The sequence below is a fragment of the Lipotes vexillifer genome, unplaced genomic scaffold (genome assembly GCF_000442215.2).
Source record: "Lipotes vexillifer unplaced genomic scaffold, Lipotes_vexillifer_v1.1 scaffold2539, whole genome shotgun sequence".
NCBI classification, from domain to species: Eukaryota; Metazoa; Chordata; class Mammalia; order Artiodactyla; family Lipotidae; genus Lipotes; species Lipotes vexillifer.
Genome location: NW_006784858.1, coordinates 1 through 16,939, shown reverse-complemented (window position 1 = coordinate 16,939; position 16,939 = coordinate 1). Strand labels below are relative to the sequence as shown.

General features: G+C 42.2%; 1 protein-coding gene across 1 annotated transcript in view; it reads right to left on the bottom strand.

Moving 5' to 3' along the window:
- Window positions 1-12,910, bottom strand: part of GATB (glutamyl-tRNA amidotransferase subunit B) — a 76,551-nt gene extending 63,641 nt beyond the window's left edge. The window contains exons 1-2 of the mRNA XM_007456999.1: window positions 12,686-12,910; window positions 10,575-10,725 (exon numbers count right to left, since the gene is read on the bottom strand). Of these exons, the coding sequence (XP_007457061.1) occupies window positions 10,575-10,725; window positions 12,686-12,861 (327 nt within the window). The 5' untranslated portion in view covers window positions 12,862-12,910. The remainder of the gene's footprint in view (window positions 1-10,574; window positions 10,726-12,685) is intronic.
- Window positions 12,911-16,939: the final 4,029 nt, after the last annotated feature.

Below are 16,939 nucleotides of genomic sequence, written 5' to 3'. Positions count from 1 at the left end.
GGAGAGAGAGAGAGAGAGAGAGAGAGAGAGAGAGAGAGAGAGAGAGAGAGAGAGAGAGTGTGTGTGTGTGTGTGTGTGTGAGGTCTGCACAGGCATAAATTTCAACCAGACTTGATGCCTTGCTGAAATCTTGCCATTACTGGAAACATTTGTAAATTATGAACAAACAGACTTGTATATCTCAAGACGTTTTATCAAACAAATATACTTCCTTTCCTATTTTTCTTCCCATTTCACATCTCACATACAAAATATTACAAGTAGAGAGTTGGAATGACATTGATAAATAGGAAATAACTGACTCGAAGCAAATAACCTAAGATTCTGTCTATAATTCTACAGACAAATAATGATTTAATAAATTAAGGGAGATTCTGTATCAGAGTAAGGGGTCTTATTAGGTCAAAGCAATGAGCGAAGCTGAATGCCTGCTAATAAAAACAAAGAATGTTGTCCTTGGTTTAGCTGTAATCCTGCCTACCAGCAGGAAAATAGGCTGAGTAACCTTTTCAGTCTGAAGATTTATGATGGGATTCCACATAATTCTAAAACTAAAGGTAAAATAAGAAGATAAAGTGCCTGTAGTCGTAAGAAACATTCAGAAGAAGGGTCACTAATCAGAATGGAGGGGGGAGGTTGTAACCACCGGTAAAGACAGCAGCCTAAGTGATACAGAGCTGGTGGTGCAGACATGCTGGGGTGGGGGGGGACATGGGGGGTGAGAACAAGTATCATGTCTTCACACACAGACATTTACATACACATATAAATTTATAAATACACACAGCCAAGCTCAAAAGAAAGGAAATCTCCTGGGGCCCACATCACCCAGGGGTATAACTGCAGGAGACAGAACAGCAAAGGGGTTAAGGGTATGAACTTGGAAGCCAGACTACGGGGTTTGAATCTAGCTAGTCCACTTACTTTCTAACTGGTATAATGACAGGAGCTACCTCATAAAGTTTATGAGGTTAAAATAACCACACGCACATAAAGAAAGCACTCAGTAAATGTTAGTTGACTCTATTACCATCAGCATTGTTAACCACACTGAAGAGACACCAGTTGTTGGCGATTTCAAGCACCTATGGCACAGAAGTCAAGGCTGGCATTCCACTGGGGGCAGGGAGCCGGGAGCCACAAAATCCTGGTCCAGCCAGAAAATCTTGTGCCACCAACTGAGGAGTTGATATGGAGGAGGCCACCCACCTAGAGCCCCTGGCCCTGCTCCTGGCGTGGGTGTGGGCTTGAAAGGCGGCACCATCCAAGCGGTGTGACAGCTGGGGCCCAATAAATGAACAGAGAAACCGTCTGTTCAGTAAAGCCCAACAGGCCCTAACACAGTCACCATGAATTCCTTCCAGAGATGCCGCCACAGTCCAGGGGCGAGTCTTTACGTGGAGATATCCCACTGAGTACTGAGCAGGATAAATAGAAACAAATCCATACCTGGACATATCCTGGCCAAAGCTATCAGAGGGGAAACACAGATTTCCTACAAAGGACACAGACTTCTCGTCGGCAGTAACAGATGTCTGAGGACAACGGAATCATGTCTTCCAAGTGCTGAGGGGACAGAACTGTCAGCTTGGGATTCCATAGTGTCATTCAAGAGCCAGGGAGAAACAGAAGGGACTGGAGGCCAGAAAAGCTGAGAGAGTGGATCACCCAGACCCAGAACTCAAGACACACTAACAGAGGCAGGAAAGAGCACCCAGGAGGAGAGTGAGATGCAAGAAACAGTGTTTGCTAGAGAAGGAAAAATCAGATGTGGGCCTCCTCAACCTTCCACAGCCCAACCCCAAAAGTTGCCTTTAGCTGTGGGTGGAGGGGCACCCCTTCCCTGAGGTTCCAGTGGGAGAGCTGTCTTTCTCCCTGTGCTCCAGGGACAGCTCCTGATTTCTCAGGAACCTGATTCTATCAATAATTTCCTCTCCCCTATATGTCACTCCTTTAAACCTAACTTTTGATTGTTTAACAATATGTTAGAGGCACGTATTTAGAAATAATTTACAACGAAAAGCAGCAGTTCCCGCCACCCTCCGCCGCTAGTCCTGAACCACCTTCAGATCTTTGAGCTGTCATGTCTGGTATTTACCTTCCTATTTTTAAACAATATGCTGTGCCAGGGGACCTTTGGAAAATCCATCACTTTCTGGCCAAGGCTATTGGCCATTTGCCACGTAACAATCCTTCCTTAATCTGGGGAAAAGACAGACTTAACAAACTGTCCCAAGGACCCAATGTTCTTGTTTTTGGAATATGGAGCCACAAGACTAGGCCCCTGCCATTCCCAAGAGATAATGTATATCAGTTACAAGGTGAGATATTTTTCAATAATTTTATGTTTTATTCTGTCCCACAGAATTTACCCGCGCTTGTTACTTTATCACATTTCTATTCAAGAACAACATAAGCCGCCCCTAAGTGCAAGCCCATGATGACCTGAATGACATTAAAGTGGAAAAGTCAGGTTGGTAGGTAGGTAAGTCATCCCACCCATGGGGAAGCAGGGACTCCTGCCACATGCCTGAACTTGGCTGTGAAGGATCTAGAATGTGGATGAGCCTTTCCTCCTAAGAGTAGGGTAAGGGTGGGAGTTACAGGTGGGGGAAGAGGTGGGATGCTGTCACTGTTCGAACTTTGGGGGCAAAAAAGAGAGAAATTTCACCAACAGATAGATGGCTGAGAAACCAGCAGAGGTGATATCTGACTATTATTTAATATTATCTTTATATAAAAACTTTTTTAAAGTTTTGTTGAAAAACCTTTTGCCTAATAATTTGTCTCTTGGGAGCTCTAAATCTTTCACTCATTATCTTATTAAAAGAAAATAAAATGCTAAAAGAAATAATAACAGCCAATTAAAAAAACAAAACCAATCAATCAACTTAGGGCCTGAAAAGGAAAAAGAGGCTCCCCTTAATCTGTGGCCAAAAATATTCCTAACGTATATTCCTACATTACTTTTTTCTTACTTTATCAATTTAGGACATGACTTCTGATTATGGTAGATAAGAATTTAGTTCTTTTACTTGCCAATATCCCAATTATATCACAGTTTTTTTTTACATGAGTGGCTGGTGTTTCTATTATTATGTAAATATGTCTCTCCGCTGAGCTGTAAAGTACACACCGATTACATGTCCTTTCTTGAACGTTTTGTTTCTTCCTGAAGTCAACAGGTCTTTCATTTTATCATTTGCTTTATTTTCTTACTGCCTATTCCTCATTATTCTCAAAGACTCTGGTTTCTCAGACTCATAGACACAGAGAACAGACTTGTGGTTGCCAAGGCGGGGCGTGGTGGGGGAGGGATGGACTGGGAGTTTGGGGTTAGCAGAGGCAAACTAATATATATAGAATGGATAAACAAGGTCCTATGGGACAGCACAGGGAACTATATTCAATATCTTGCGACAAACCATAATGAAAAAGAATGTGAAAAAGAATGCACATATATGTATAACTGAGTCACTTTGCTGTACAGTAGAAACACAACATTGTAAATCAACTATATTTCAATAAAATAAAGACTCCAGTTTCTATGTAAAATCTCTTATTTACACAAGCATTAGATACCTGCTCTTCCCTCCCCACCTCCCTTTTTTTCTCAAAACCTCTCTGTTCTGGAGCCATCTCCTCCTCTCCCACTGCTACACAGCCAGCAATATGAAGCCTCCCCATTACTTCAGCAGGTTCCTGTTTAATGGAAGGACAATTTTTTGAGAACCTGCCTGTCTGAAATACCATTATTCTACTGCTATACTTGATTTATAGTGCTGGATACAGAATTCTAGGTTAGGATGATTTTTTTTTTTCCCTACGATTTTTAAAGGCACTATTCCATTATCTTCTAGCTTTAAGTGCTGCTTTGAGAAGTCCGATGCCTTTCTGATTCCCAGTCCTTTGCGTGTGGCTTTCCTTCTCTGTAAGTTCTAGTATCTTATCTTTATCCCTGGTGTTCCAATTCTACACTTCATGATGACAGCTCTGCATGGGAGGCTATTTTTATTCCTTGCACTGGGTCACTGGCAGGCCATTCTGACTTGCAGACTCATGTCCTTCAGTTCTGGGAAATTAATCTGTGTCATTCGTTTGATAGTTTCCTCTTGTCTACTTCCTATCTTCTCTCTTCTGGAACTCCTATTAATCAGAGGTTGGACATCCTGGATTGATTCTCTAATTTTCTTATTTTTTCCCCGATTGTCCGATTGCGTGTGTGTTACACTTTCTGGAAGATTTTCTTGATTTTATCTTCTGACTCTTCTGGATTTTTTTTTCCATCCTAATTTTAATTTCTAAGAGCTTTTGTTCTGATTGTTTATTTTTTAATTTTTTAAAAAAGATTTATTTATTATTTATTTATTTATTTAATTTATTTCTGTCTGCGTCCGGTCAGGTCTTAAGTTGTGGCACATGGGATCTTTGTTTTTTTTTTTTAATTTGTGAAACAAGTTTAGCAAAAATATATTGAGAATAAAAGCCAGAAACTAGTAAAGAAAAGCCAACCGAAAAAATATACAAACTCTTCCCCCAAGTGATGAGACCCTCTGGGGAGGCCCCACATGAGCCTGTGCTTTAAAGGCCAATGTGGCAGCAGTGCTTAGTTCAAGTCCACGGAGAGAAAAACTATAGGGGAAATCTCACAACAACACTACACTATTCACTGTTCTGGAGCCGGCTTCTCTCTAGGATGGAAAAGAATTTTGAGGAAAACCTTCATATTAGTACAAAAAAAAAATCATACAGCTGTTTCATAAGAGCAAAATAATCAAAATCATGGTTCCCAAGGCATTCGGGGTCTGAGTCCTTGCCCAGGCCCCACCCTGGTCTCCTCTTCTGAGTGATGGCAACCGGGAAGTAGGCCGGGTAATGCCGTCAAGATTGAAAGAGGTAAGAGTGATCCTCAGAAAAAATACTACTCTATACATCTCAGGTGAGATAAAAACATTTCATGTGCCAATTACTTTTCAATCATAACTTTAACCTAGAAAAATAGAGTGGGAGGGCACCCTGACGTTCTGAGATTCAAGTGTAGCTGTAATGATGTGTAGTCACCTCGTCTTTGTTGAGGCAAGTGGGATCTTTTGTTGAGGCGCGCAGGCTCTTCATTGTGGCATGCGGGTTTTCTCTAGTTGTGGTGCGCAGGCTCCAGAGCACGTAGGTGCTGTAGTTTGTGGCACGTGGGCTCTAGTTGAGGCTCACAAGCTCAGTAGTTGAGGCATGCGCACTCAGTTGCCCTGTGGCATGTGGGATCTTAGTTCCCTGACCAGGGATCAAACTCGCGTCCCCTACACTGCAAGGCAGTCTTTACCACTGGACCACCAGGGAAGTCCCTGATTGATTATTTTTATTTATTTATTTATTTTTGCAGTACGTGGGCCTCTCACTGTTGTGGCCTCTCCTGTTGCGGAGCACAGGCTTCGGATGTGCAGGCTCAGTGGCCATGGCTCATGGGCCCAGCCGCTCCGCAGCATGTGGGATCTTCCCGGACCGGGGCACGAACCCATGTCCCCTGCATCGGCAGGCAGACTCTCAACCACTGCGCCACCAGGAAAGCCCTGATTGTTTATTTTTAAATGGTGGTATCAAGTTCTTGTTTCAAGGATGCAGCTACCTTCTCTTACCTTTCTAAGGATATTTATAAAAGCTTTTAATTTTTAAAGAATTCTTTTACCCTGTGCATTATCTGTTGCCTCTTTTTTTGTTGTTTTCTTTTTATTTTGGGCTCTGTCCACTACATTGGACAATTTCTTCAAATGTCTAGTGATATTTGGCTGTCAATTTATATACATACACACACACACACATATATATATAAACACACACACACATACACACACACACATATATATATTTTTAAAATTTACCTCTTGAAATGATCTTTTTTTTTAAGAAATTTATTTACTTTTTATTTATTTATTTTTGGCTGCATTGGGCCTTCATTGCTGCACGTGGGCTTTCTCTAGTTGCAGTGAGCATGAGCTATTCTTCGTTGCAGTGTGTGGGCTTCTCATTGTGGTGGCTTCTCTTGTTGCGGAGCATGGGCTCTAGGTGCATGGGCTTCAGTATCTGTGGCTCACGGGTTCTAGAACGCAGGCTCAGTAGTTGTGGTGCACAGGCTTAGCTGCTTATCAGGGATCAAACCCGTGTCCCCTGCATTGGCAGGTGGATTCTCAACCACTGCGCCACCAGGGAACTCCCAGTCTATTTATATTTTAAAGTAAGGTACTAAAATGCTGATTAAGCATTCTATGTAAATATCCAGGGCTTGCTGATTGGTGGCCTTCACTCTAGGACAATCAATGAGGTGGCCAGGTAGCTTTTTTAATTGAGATCCCCCTAAATGTCAAGTTCTGTCAGGTTCCTATGGGTTCCTGCTTGGAATCCATAGGTGGGAAAGGTGGGAAAGAGAAGAGATGGCCATACCAGTTCACTTGAGCTCCTCAAACGGGGGAGGGAAAGGATCGGGCAGGCCCTGGGGTTCAGAGTACAGACACTGTCTGACACCAGTACCTCTTGCTCTGCCTGGGGTCTCTAGGGGGAGTGTGTCACAAGCTGAATTTCTCCCCAAACTACAGATTCCTATGAAGGTAGGGCAGCTACCAAGGGGCAGGAGAGGACCTCAGGTCTAACTGCTCTGTATCCAGACTCCAAATTAATCCCTTTGTCTTCACCTCCCTCTGGCCCTCCACAATACCTGTTGATCTCACATCCGGACCCTTTCTGGGGTTGCATAGGGCACACCATCTCATTTCTGACTAGTGTCTCTTTCTGAAGGCTTTCTGTCCCTTTCCTGGGTTACACTTAACTTCGTTCTGCCAAGTCAGGCCCTCCTCCATCTACCGTCTCATGCATGTTGGTCTACGCTCCCATTCTCTCATAGGTTTATAATTTTGAATTCTTTCACTGTCATTTCAGTGGGGTTTCTTTGGGGTAGGAGGAGAAGGACAGATTAACATGTATACACTCAATTTGCCACGTTAATCAAAAGCCTCTTTAACTGCCCCCTCATTGGCTCCTTCTCATCAGCATTAAAATTATTTTAAATCTTATTTTTATTTTATTATTATTATTTTTTTGCAGTACACAGGCCTCTCACTGTTGTGGCCTCTCCCGTTGCGGAGCACAGGCTCCGGACGCACAGGCTCAGCGGCCATGGCCCACGGGCCCAGCCGCTCCGCGGCACGTGGGATCTTCCCAGACCGGGGCACGAACCCGTGTCCCCTGCATCGGCAGGTGGACTCTCAACCACAGTGCCACCAGGGAAGCCCTTAACATATTTTTAAGTGGACGATACCTTACTGTTGACTATAACTCATCAGCATTGAAACAATCTCAAGTTTCTCCAACATTAAGGAAAATTAGGCTTTTTTTTTTTTAAACCGACTCTCTTTATTTACTTATTTTTTGGCCACACCCTGCAGCATGCGGGATCTTAGTTCCCTCAACAGGGATTGAACCCAGGCCTTTGGCAGTGAGGGCGCGGAGTCCTAACCACTGGACTGTCAGGGAATTCTCTACTGCATTCTCTTTTCCTTCCAAGCCAAACTTCTTGAAATAGTTGCCCACACTCTCTCATCTCTTCCTCAACATCCCCGAGTTCTTCGACCTTCTGCCACCTCCCTTCTAACCCCATTGCGGAAACGCTTCCTGTCAATAACCCCCTTAACAGATCCAATGACCACTGCCTGGTCCTCACCTTACTTGAATCTCAGTAAGTTAGATACTGTGTACTCACCCCTCAAAATATGCTGTCCCTTGGAGTCTCTGACCTGGTACTCTCCTTACATCTTCTTACCTCTTTGCAATGGGATGCACACTCCTTAGCAGGGCTTGTATGGTACAGACTATGCTTTCCACGCTGGTCTCACCTCTTGCCACACCATATTCCAGTTCTGTGCTACAACACGCGGAACTTCTTTCAGTTCCTAGAGCAAGTCATGCCCTGTTTTTCTTCTGGTCTTTGTGCATCCTATTCACTTTTATTTGGCCAAATTTTGCAAATTCCCTGTATCTGTGTTGAATGCCCCTCCTAGAGCACACTGTATTTCCACTACCAGCATGTTCATTGAAAAGTACTGCAATTGCCCACTTAATTGTCCAAGCTCCGTGAAGACAAGACTTACAGCGATTTTACCTTCTTCAAACCTGTGTCATTAGAACTTCTACGATGGCTAGTGCATGGGAAGCATCCAGTAAATGTCAGTTGAGCGAATGAATAAAGACACAATCAAGAGATGGGGAGAATCAAATACTTACAGAAAGACACACTTTATCATATTTTCTCTTTAATGGGCCAGCAGAGCAAATGAATCTGGTCTACAGAAAAAGACTTGACACTATAATCTAAGTTCTTTTGGTTGTCTATTTCTATCTTCTTAACAGTGTATCTAACAAATGGTCACCATTTTTTGCATAAAAATAACCAAATGCGTAGTCAGAATATCAGAGCATCAATACACCATCTCCACAGGCTTAGAGAAGGCCAACTGTCTAAATGTTTCAGTATATTTAAAATCTCTATCTAGGTACATCACTGGGTTTTGAAGGGCTGTGGGAATGACAACGTTTTATTCTGGTAGTTTTGGTATAATTTAGGTCACACACTTACATAGGTCTTTTAAAGACAGAAATATTTCTGAAAAAGAGGCAGATTAGCTCTGTTGCGAGAATAACCCATTAGGCTGCTCAAACAATGAGTGTGGTAGGCTCTGAAGAGGAAAAACAAAACCCAGCTCGAGCAAAACTGGATTTCTAGCTTTTGATTGTCATTTAGTGAATGTAAGCCAAGCTCTCAATGCTCCAATGTCCCAAATGACTTCACCGTCATGTTGATATGCCTATCACTGGGCAAGTATCTTCTTTGGGGGCATAACAAGATGTCTTCAAAGCATGTTGACATTTAGTTATTTTGAATTGTCTCTAATATTTGACCACAGTTAGCCACAAGTAAAGAGCCTATCTATAGAAAACATGTCTATCTGCAAATAGATGTTTTCAATGTGAACTATAATAAATACCTTGCTAGATACTATATTCCGAGCTGAAGAAACCTAGAAAGAACTCAGCAGTTGGGTCTAGTCTCTTGATAATGAACCAACCACCATGTGGAAAAAAAATGTTTTGAGCTCAGAAGGAAGAAAGAAGAGGTGTTGTGATGAATTGCTTTCCATTCACTTGTCTAAATAGATATTACTTTATTTCTACTATAGCTGAGTCTCTGCCCCAAAAAGAATTCGTACATTTATAACTGGAAAATTGTCTCTTCTCAAATAAAAACAATCTCTCCATCAATAGATACTCTAGGGCAGAGGGAGGGAGGAGGGAAGGGACAGACACTCCTATACTTGTCTTCTCCCAGAAAGACCCAACAGCAAGTCAAAGGTGACCCTAGGCATGGTTTACAGGAATAGGAGTCCTCCATGACAAAAAGCACAAGTAAGGAAAAAGTTCCAAGACAGAGACACTGCCCTAGTATAACCAAAACGTTGGGTGCAGCAGGTACTTTGGAGGTACTGCCCATGACCTTCCATGGCAGTGACTCTGGGAAAAGAAAACCTCTGCCTCTGCACACCTGCCAGTGTGCAGTTCAACCAGTTTTCACTTGTATTTAAATGTTAGAAAGTGTGGAACTCACCCAGGAAACCTCTCCCTGCCCGCATCACCACCACTTATACATTCCCTGCAAGGAGGGCAGGAAACCCCACACCCAGTTGATACTATGTGTCCCGGACAGACTATGAGCCATGTATTAGCCCAAATATTCACATTGTTCCTTCCAACCTTTCCTTCAAAACTTCATCCACCTATGTGAAAATATATGCGAAAAATCTTGCTGATGAGTTAGTACACTGGACCCAGTCATTGCCAGTTTCAGTGAGAATGAATAGATAAATGAGTAGTTCACTCAAAGCATACTGTGGTTGACTTTTTTCTCCATTACTGACCAGTTCTTAATTTTCTAAAACCACAATCATTATTGACCTTATACTGTAATATCACGTGACATATGCTGCTTCCTTTGACGAGACTCCCCCGCCTCTCCCTCCTCCATGCATCTGCCTGACTCCCGCCTGCCTTCTCAGCTAGCTCAGAAGGTTGTTGCTCTTCCAACAACCCCTCCTTAGCCAACCCTATCTCTTCCCCAATTTCTCACAACAGTCCTTCTCTTACTGAGTTTGGTAAGTCCCTGCATGGGGCTCCAAAACCATACTCCGCATATGACCTCCACAGGAGCAGTGACACAGTACTCTGTGCATAAGACACATCTCCCCAGCTAGTCTCTGAACTCCTCAAAGGCACGGTTTGTCGCTCATCTTTCTGTTTCAGTTCATAGCACAGACCGGACACCCTGATACTGAGTAAACAATCTAAATTGTGTGTGAGATGAACACACGAACAAATGGATGGTGTTTAGACTTAGAAACAGAACTACAGAGATGAGTCTTTGGAAAACATTTAGTCCAACCCACTTCATGCAAAGCTCCCTAAACAAGTATTTCCTAAGAGTTATGTTAGAAAAAACATGAACATTGTGTAATGAAAACAGCATACAATAAAAACCTTACCGGCAAAGTTCCAGGCAGGGATGCATCAAAAAAAGATACCAAAGAATTGGGCGGTGCTGCAAAGTCGACTTGAGATCCAGAGAAGAGTTTGGAGTTGGAGGCAATCTGGGCATGAATCTCCAAACCTACCACAGCTGCCCATTCACGTTCACTAAATAGGAAGACAAAATGGTTAAGAAGTTCTTAGATCTGTCACCATGCATGAATTTCTAAGAGCTGAAACCACAAATGTTAATTTTCTATTTGTGTTTTTAACTTATTAAAATTTTATATCCTACTTTAAAAAATGTGCCATACTGTATTGGTGACTAAACCAAAAGCAATGCAAAATGAACACCTACAAGGCCGGCAAAGCAAAATTCATTTACAACATGGCATAAGGAGAGTTCACTGTGCAAACAAGAAGGTAACAGAAAAGAACAATTTGGCATCTGAAAACAATTTAGAAATGGGTATCAGGTGGTGACTGCTTGGCTGACTAATGAAAAGCAGCATTTTCTAAATTAACTGTGCTCTGTCAATTAGTCGGTCAGCAAATGAAGAAAGCTGATCTTGTGAACGTTTTTAGAATTAACATAAATATCTGGATTTTACTAGAGAAATAATGGTAAATAGTTGCACATCTCATTATTAAAAAGGAAGGGAAATTCTCAGTCATGTTTGGAATTCATTTTCTAACAATGGTTTGCAAGTAAAGTAACCAGAGTGACAAAGATATAATAGATCACCACTAAATGACACCCTTCCTGGGAATTTTGTGCAAAGGGAAACATTGAACCATTGCAAGTGGCTTTTTTTTTTTCCTGGTTCCCCAGATCACTTTAAATTCCAAAGATCTAGTGTCAGGTTCCTTTGCTTGTTTTATACTTGACTGCTACCAAACCTAAGAAGCTGCAATAATGCAACCTAAATGCTACAATAATCTCTTATCTGGCCACTCCTACTCTACTGGGTCTGTATGAACATTCCATACAGAGGTCTCTCCAGGTTCTTATAAGTGTGCTTATTCCATGGGTTATTATTAAACCCATGTATCCTGGGCAATCTGCAGATCACCTGGTGTACACCTACTCTCTCCATAGTCTGCCTGTTCCTATCCTGCTCTTCCCCCAAGCAATTTTCTATATTATCGAAATTTTTGTTTGCATGTATTTTGTTTACATGCATTTGGTTTTGTTTCAGTCATTTCAACACATGAAGTTCTACATCTGTAGTACTAATGAATTCCTTCTTTTTAAAGTTGGGAAGCACAACCTGTAATTGAGAGGAATTAAATGAAGAACTTATCAGAAATTTGCATTCACTAAAACCTTATTCAATGTATTTTTGAAGTTTCATTACATGAGAGAAAAAAATACTTTCCATTCACAGTGAGACAACCTAATTTATGAAAGGAATAGAAACAGTGTTTCTGGACATTTTCCCTTTGTTCCTCCAACAGAAAAGCAAAAATAACGGCAACCTAACTATCTCAAAAGAAAAACTGAATATTAGACACATGCCTTATGTTTCTGTACTTAAAAATAAACTATTTAGGTCTCATATAGTGAAATATAAACAGCTGTTCAGTGGATATTAAGCAAAATAAACAACACTTTCTACATAACCAGAGGGAAGATCTCTTGTCATTGGCTGCATTCTCCTAGGTCTAGACACACATGTTCAAAATGAAACGCCTCCACAGATAGGTGGTGTTTTCTGACTAATAATTTACAACACTGCTGACTCGTAATAGCTCTAAATAAATGTCAGGTAAATAAGATTCATCTTCTACTGTCACCGACCCCGCTACTGGTGCTATTAGTTAAGGTGACTGAATCCACTCTTCTGTCTGTGCAGCTTTCGAGTCAGGAAAACACGTGCTATTTTACACTCGCGAATTACCCAAATATGCCTGTCTACCTGAAGACAGTGGTTTGCGTGTGGGGACGGGGCTGAGAGAGGGCCAGTTTCGTGCTTTCATTTAGGTTTCAGCGCTGCAACTTATAGCCCAGCACCTCCCGCCCACCAAAACGTCTAGATTGAAGGCTGGGCTGTAGTGGTCATTATCTCTCCAGTCCCGCAATTCCACCTCACGCTTAAGCGGGGAGTAATGGTACGAAATAATATACCCTTTCCTCGGTTTCTGGGCCGTGATGAGGGGCTGCTGAGCCACTGAGCGCTGTCCCCTCTTCCCGCTGGACGTGGACCCAGTTGGAACCCCTCTTCCGTGGCGAGAACCGCCGCCAATCCCGGCGAAAACCCAACGCCTTCCAGGGCAGCACCAGCGCAGGATGGTCGTCGCCATTGCCTCTCCAGAGTCCTGGTCAGGTGATACAGCCTCCCTCTGCCGCAAGGCTCTCTGGGAAGCGTAGTTCTGGAAAGGGATAAACCGCTCTAGGCTCGGACCGGAAGACTACTGTTCCCAGGGGGCACTGCGACTCGAAGGCTTCTGAAACCGGGCGGGGAGGGGAGAGGAGGGAATGAGAAATAGGGGAGAGGGTGGGAGGGATTATGTGTCGGAAGGTGTGACTCCTCCTAGCGGGGAGCTGGAGAGCATTGTAGCCGTGAGCACGTGTGTGAGTTTGAGAGAGAGCAGGTGGTGCCAGAGATCCCAAGCGGAGAAACCTGCCCAGGATTTTATAGCCCAGTTAACCTTTCGAGCTGAAGTAAATGACCTTGACATCTCCGCGAAGGCTTCGTGAACCCCAAACCCACTCAGTAAATTTTTTGTTTCATTTTCCACTTCACACACCAATTTGTGCATTAATGCAACAAATACCTATTTGCATGCCAACTATATACCAGACACAGTTCTTAGGCACTGGGGATTCAGCAATGAGCAAGGCAGTTATGGCCGTTCTGCTCATGGAGCTTACGTTACTGGTAGACGAGACGTACAGAAAAGTTAACGAAAATGGGATGCTTTCACATAGATAGTAAGGACTATATTTCAGCAGAGGTACTTGGAGACAAACAGACCTAGATTGAAACTTCAGGAACATTTTAACTGATTCTTTTTGATCCTGGCCAGTATTTGAAACACTTTCCTTACCTACGAGGAAGTCTTGATAGCAGCTACCATCATCCCAGTGGACTTCTGTTTTCCTGCTTCAAAACTCATCCCCTCTTGAAACTCCCACTGATTTCTTGCATTTGAACACACAATTTAGAATAGCCATTCAACCATTCTCTATTAGATCACCCTATTTTACAACTCCACATAGTGCTTATGACTATCTAATGTCTATATCTTGTCTCCACTAGCTCCTTGAGAATGAGGAATTGGTCTGCCTTATTCAACACAGTACCACCAGAATACAGAGTAGGCCCCTCAAAAATATTTGTTGAATGAAGCAGCGCAGTGTGAAGAATGCATTTGACAAGGGATGGAGTGGATGCCCTTTGGAGTACTAGTTGTGTGGGAAGGAGATGATGAAATAGTGTGGTGGTTGAGGCAGAGAGAAATCGACCTCCGTGAGATAGATTAAGGTGAGATAGATTAAAGAGGTGAGATTGAAGGACTTGGTGATGGATTGGATATGATGGTGGAAGACCAGGTGGGGGTCAAGTAACTCCTGAATTTCTGGCTTGTACAACTGAATAGCTGATGAAGTTATTCACTGAGATAAGGAAACTAGAAAAGAAACTGGTTTGCAGGAAAATATGACTTTGGTTGCCTTGGAGACATACAAGAGGAGAAGTCAAATAAGCATCATTGATGCCTAACTGCGTATGGTATGGAGCAGGGGGGAAAGCTGCATACTTTATATATTTTACACTGATAGATTTGCAGTCATTGATCAATAACCTGTTGATCGGGACTACAGGGGAGAGGAGCATCCTGTATCTTGGAAGTGAGCATGGGCATTCTTTAGCCAAAAGGACAAGGAGATCCTTGCTACCTTCTCACTGATAACCAGCCTACTTAGGAGGCAATTCACTCCCTAGCATGAAGGGTTTGAGGGTGTTTCGAAATCACTGTAAGAGAGAGCAGCACACCTCATGAAAATCCTTATTTATGGGCAAAATGTGCTATAATGGAAACTCATCTTTGTTTATGAGGTAGTATCATGTAGTAATAGCATATCCCACCCCACCACTAGAGGGAGAGAAAATCCTATGCATGGAAGTGTATTTGATTTCTTTAACAAACGGACACCTTCCAGCTTGACGCATATGACGTAGTCCTTTAAAAATCCTGCAGGACCTAATGTCTCCCTTCTTCCCCAGGATTATCTGTCATTTCCGGAAATGCCCATTGGTTTCCTCGTGCTTGGTCTAGTGTCTAGGGGTGCATTGTTTTCCCTCCTGCCTAGTCAGGGGCTCCCACCAAACCCCCTACCATGGAACCGTTTCTCTTGCCTTCCTCCTGCATGCCAACTCTGATATCTATCAGAATTCTTACTGACAGCTCTCTAGCTGAGAGAGTTATTTTGGTTTCACCGAAAAGGTGGCTGTCATCTGGAAGACACAGAGATTTTCATTTTCAAGAAGCTCAGAAAGTGGCAGGACAGGGTTCCTAGCAAAAACATTTTCTTAGGGAGAGTCTCTCAGCTCTTATTTTATTCACATAATTGACACAGGACAAATAAATTTAGAACAGGTTCCTAAAAAGATATGGAAGCCAGGACAGAATTTCGAGTTGTTACTTATAAACGGCAGTAGTTAGGAAGTATACCTAAAATAACATGTTTGGTTTTGTTTAGTATTCTTCAGAGAGTCTCTGAATATCAGAGTTGGAACAGACTGGCTTACCTCTGTGTTTGACTCTAAATCCCCAGGTATCTGTATAAACACATTGATTTCTTAATACAAATAATTTTCCCCCCAAATCTAAGTGGTGTTTAATTGTAATCACTTTCTTTCTCATCCTTTCACTGGTTTGAGATGGGCAAAATGATGTGTGGAAACGCGGTATTCTAGGATTTATAACTTCTTCAGTATCACGAGTACAATGTGAGGGAATGACACAAGTGGCTCTAAGTTTCCAGTTTTTAAAATGAAATAAACAGTTTTAATGGAAACATTAAAATTTCAAGTAAAACTAGAAGGAGGTAGTTTCCACTCCTCATTTTAATAATAATGTATCTCAAAATCGATTTGTATACAATTCTGAATCTGAAAATTGTGTTAACTAACCTATTCTTTGATTAATGACTTTTGCTTTGTGGAAACAAAGGCAGCACTTTAACGACATCTAGCAGACTAGTAAAAATATGTCCCTTGCAGTCTAACAGAGCTGGATGTAGAGGGCTATCTTAGTATTTTTTAACACAGTTGTGAGTTTAGTTCTTCTGTGCAACTGTTAGTTTCTATCTGTTCTATGGCTACAGCAGCTAGCCTGCTGCCTTGAATGTTACATCATGTGGGGAGGGAGGAAGCAAGGTCAGGGTAAATTCTATAAAAAAAAAAAGAAAAAAGTCCACTTCAGATGATGTACAGATGACAAAAACTGACAGCATCATTTTCAGGTAGGAAGAACATTGGCACTAGAGGAGAGCCTGTTTTTGAAAAAGCATCCTGAAAGCATAAAGTTCCTTTTTAGAAAAACCACCTTGTAGGACCCAGTTGAGGGTCATTAGGGGAAGAAAAAGGGCTGGGACCACATGCATACTGGGCAATCAGGAGAACAGGATTCATTTTCTTTTATTTTACAATTAAGTCTTTATTCTGGTAAAATACTGATGTGGAGGGAACAATTACTTTTTATGGAAGATTGCTTTGAGGCAAAGAAATCTATTAACTTTTTCTTCCTTCCAAAGCAGGGAAATAGAACACCCTGTCCAATGTCTTTGTAGAGATGAAGTGCTGCCTGGGGAAGATGGGGCCAGTGTATCGCTGCCATGAGGCTTGCCTGGTCCATGAACTGTCATCTCTCCATACCCTTTCTTCTTCTATATGGTTTCAAGGGATGGCTTGCTGTTTTCCCAGGCTTTTGCTTTTCTAGAAATCTGACTAATCCTGGAAGCAGTCAGGAATTATGTGTGGAAGCTCCACCTTTGCACATCCTCCTGACTCAGCTTACTTGAAAGAAAATGCTCCTGAGTTGCAAGTATTGGCAGTAGAACATATTCAACTCTGTGTGCCTGGAAGCTATGTGGTCAGATCTCTGCTATGCACTAAGAAGCTCTTTCTTTTGTGTTTTGGAATCGGGTATTTGGCCTTTAAAGTTACGGAGTTTGTACACACACACAGCTAAGCGGTGTCTTTTTTTGGGATCTTGCACAGATAATGATCAGAGGCTTTTAGGTTTCAAAACATGATGTTTTTGGATGTCAGATGGTTCTCTTGATTTTAAGTCCAAAGATTATGAGGAGTACAATGGTACAGAACGACGCCACCAAGACACATAAGCTTTTTTTTTTTTTTTTTTTTTGGGGGTG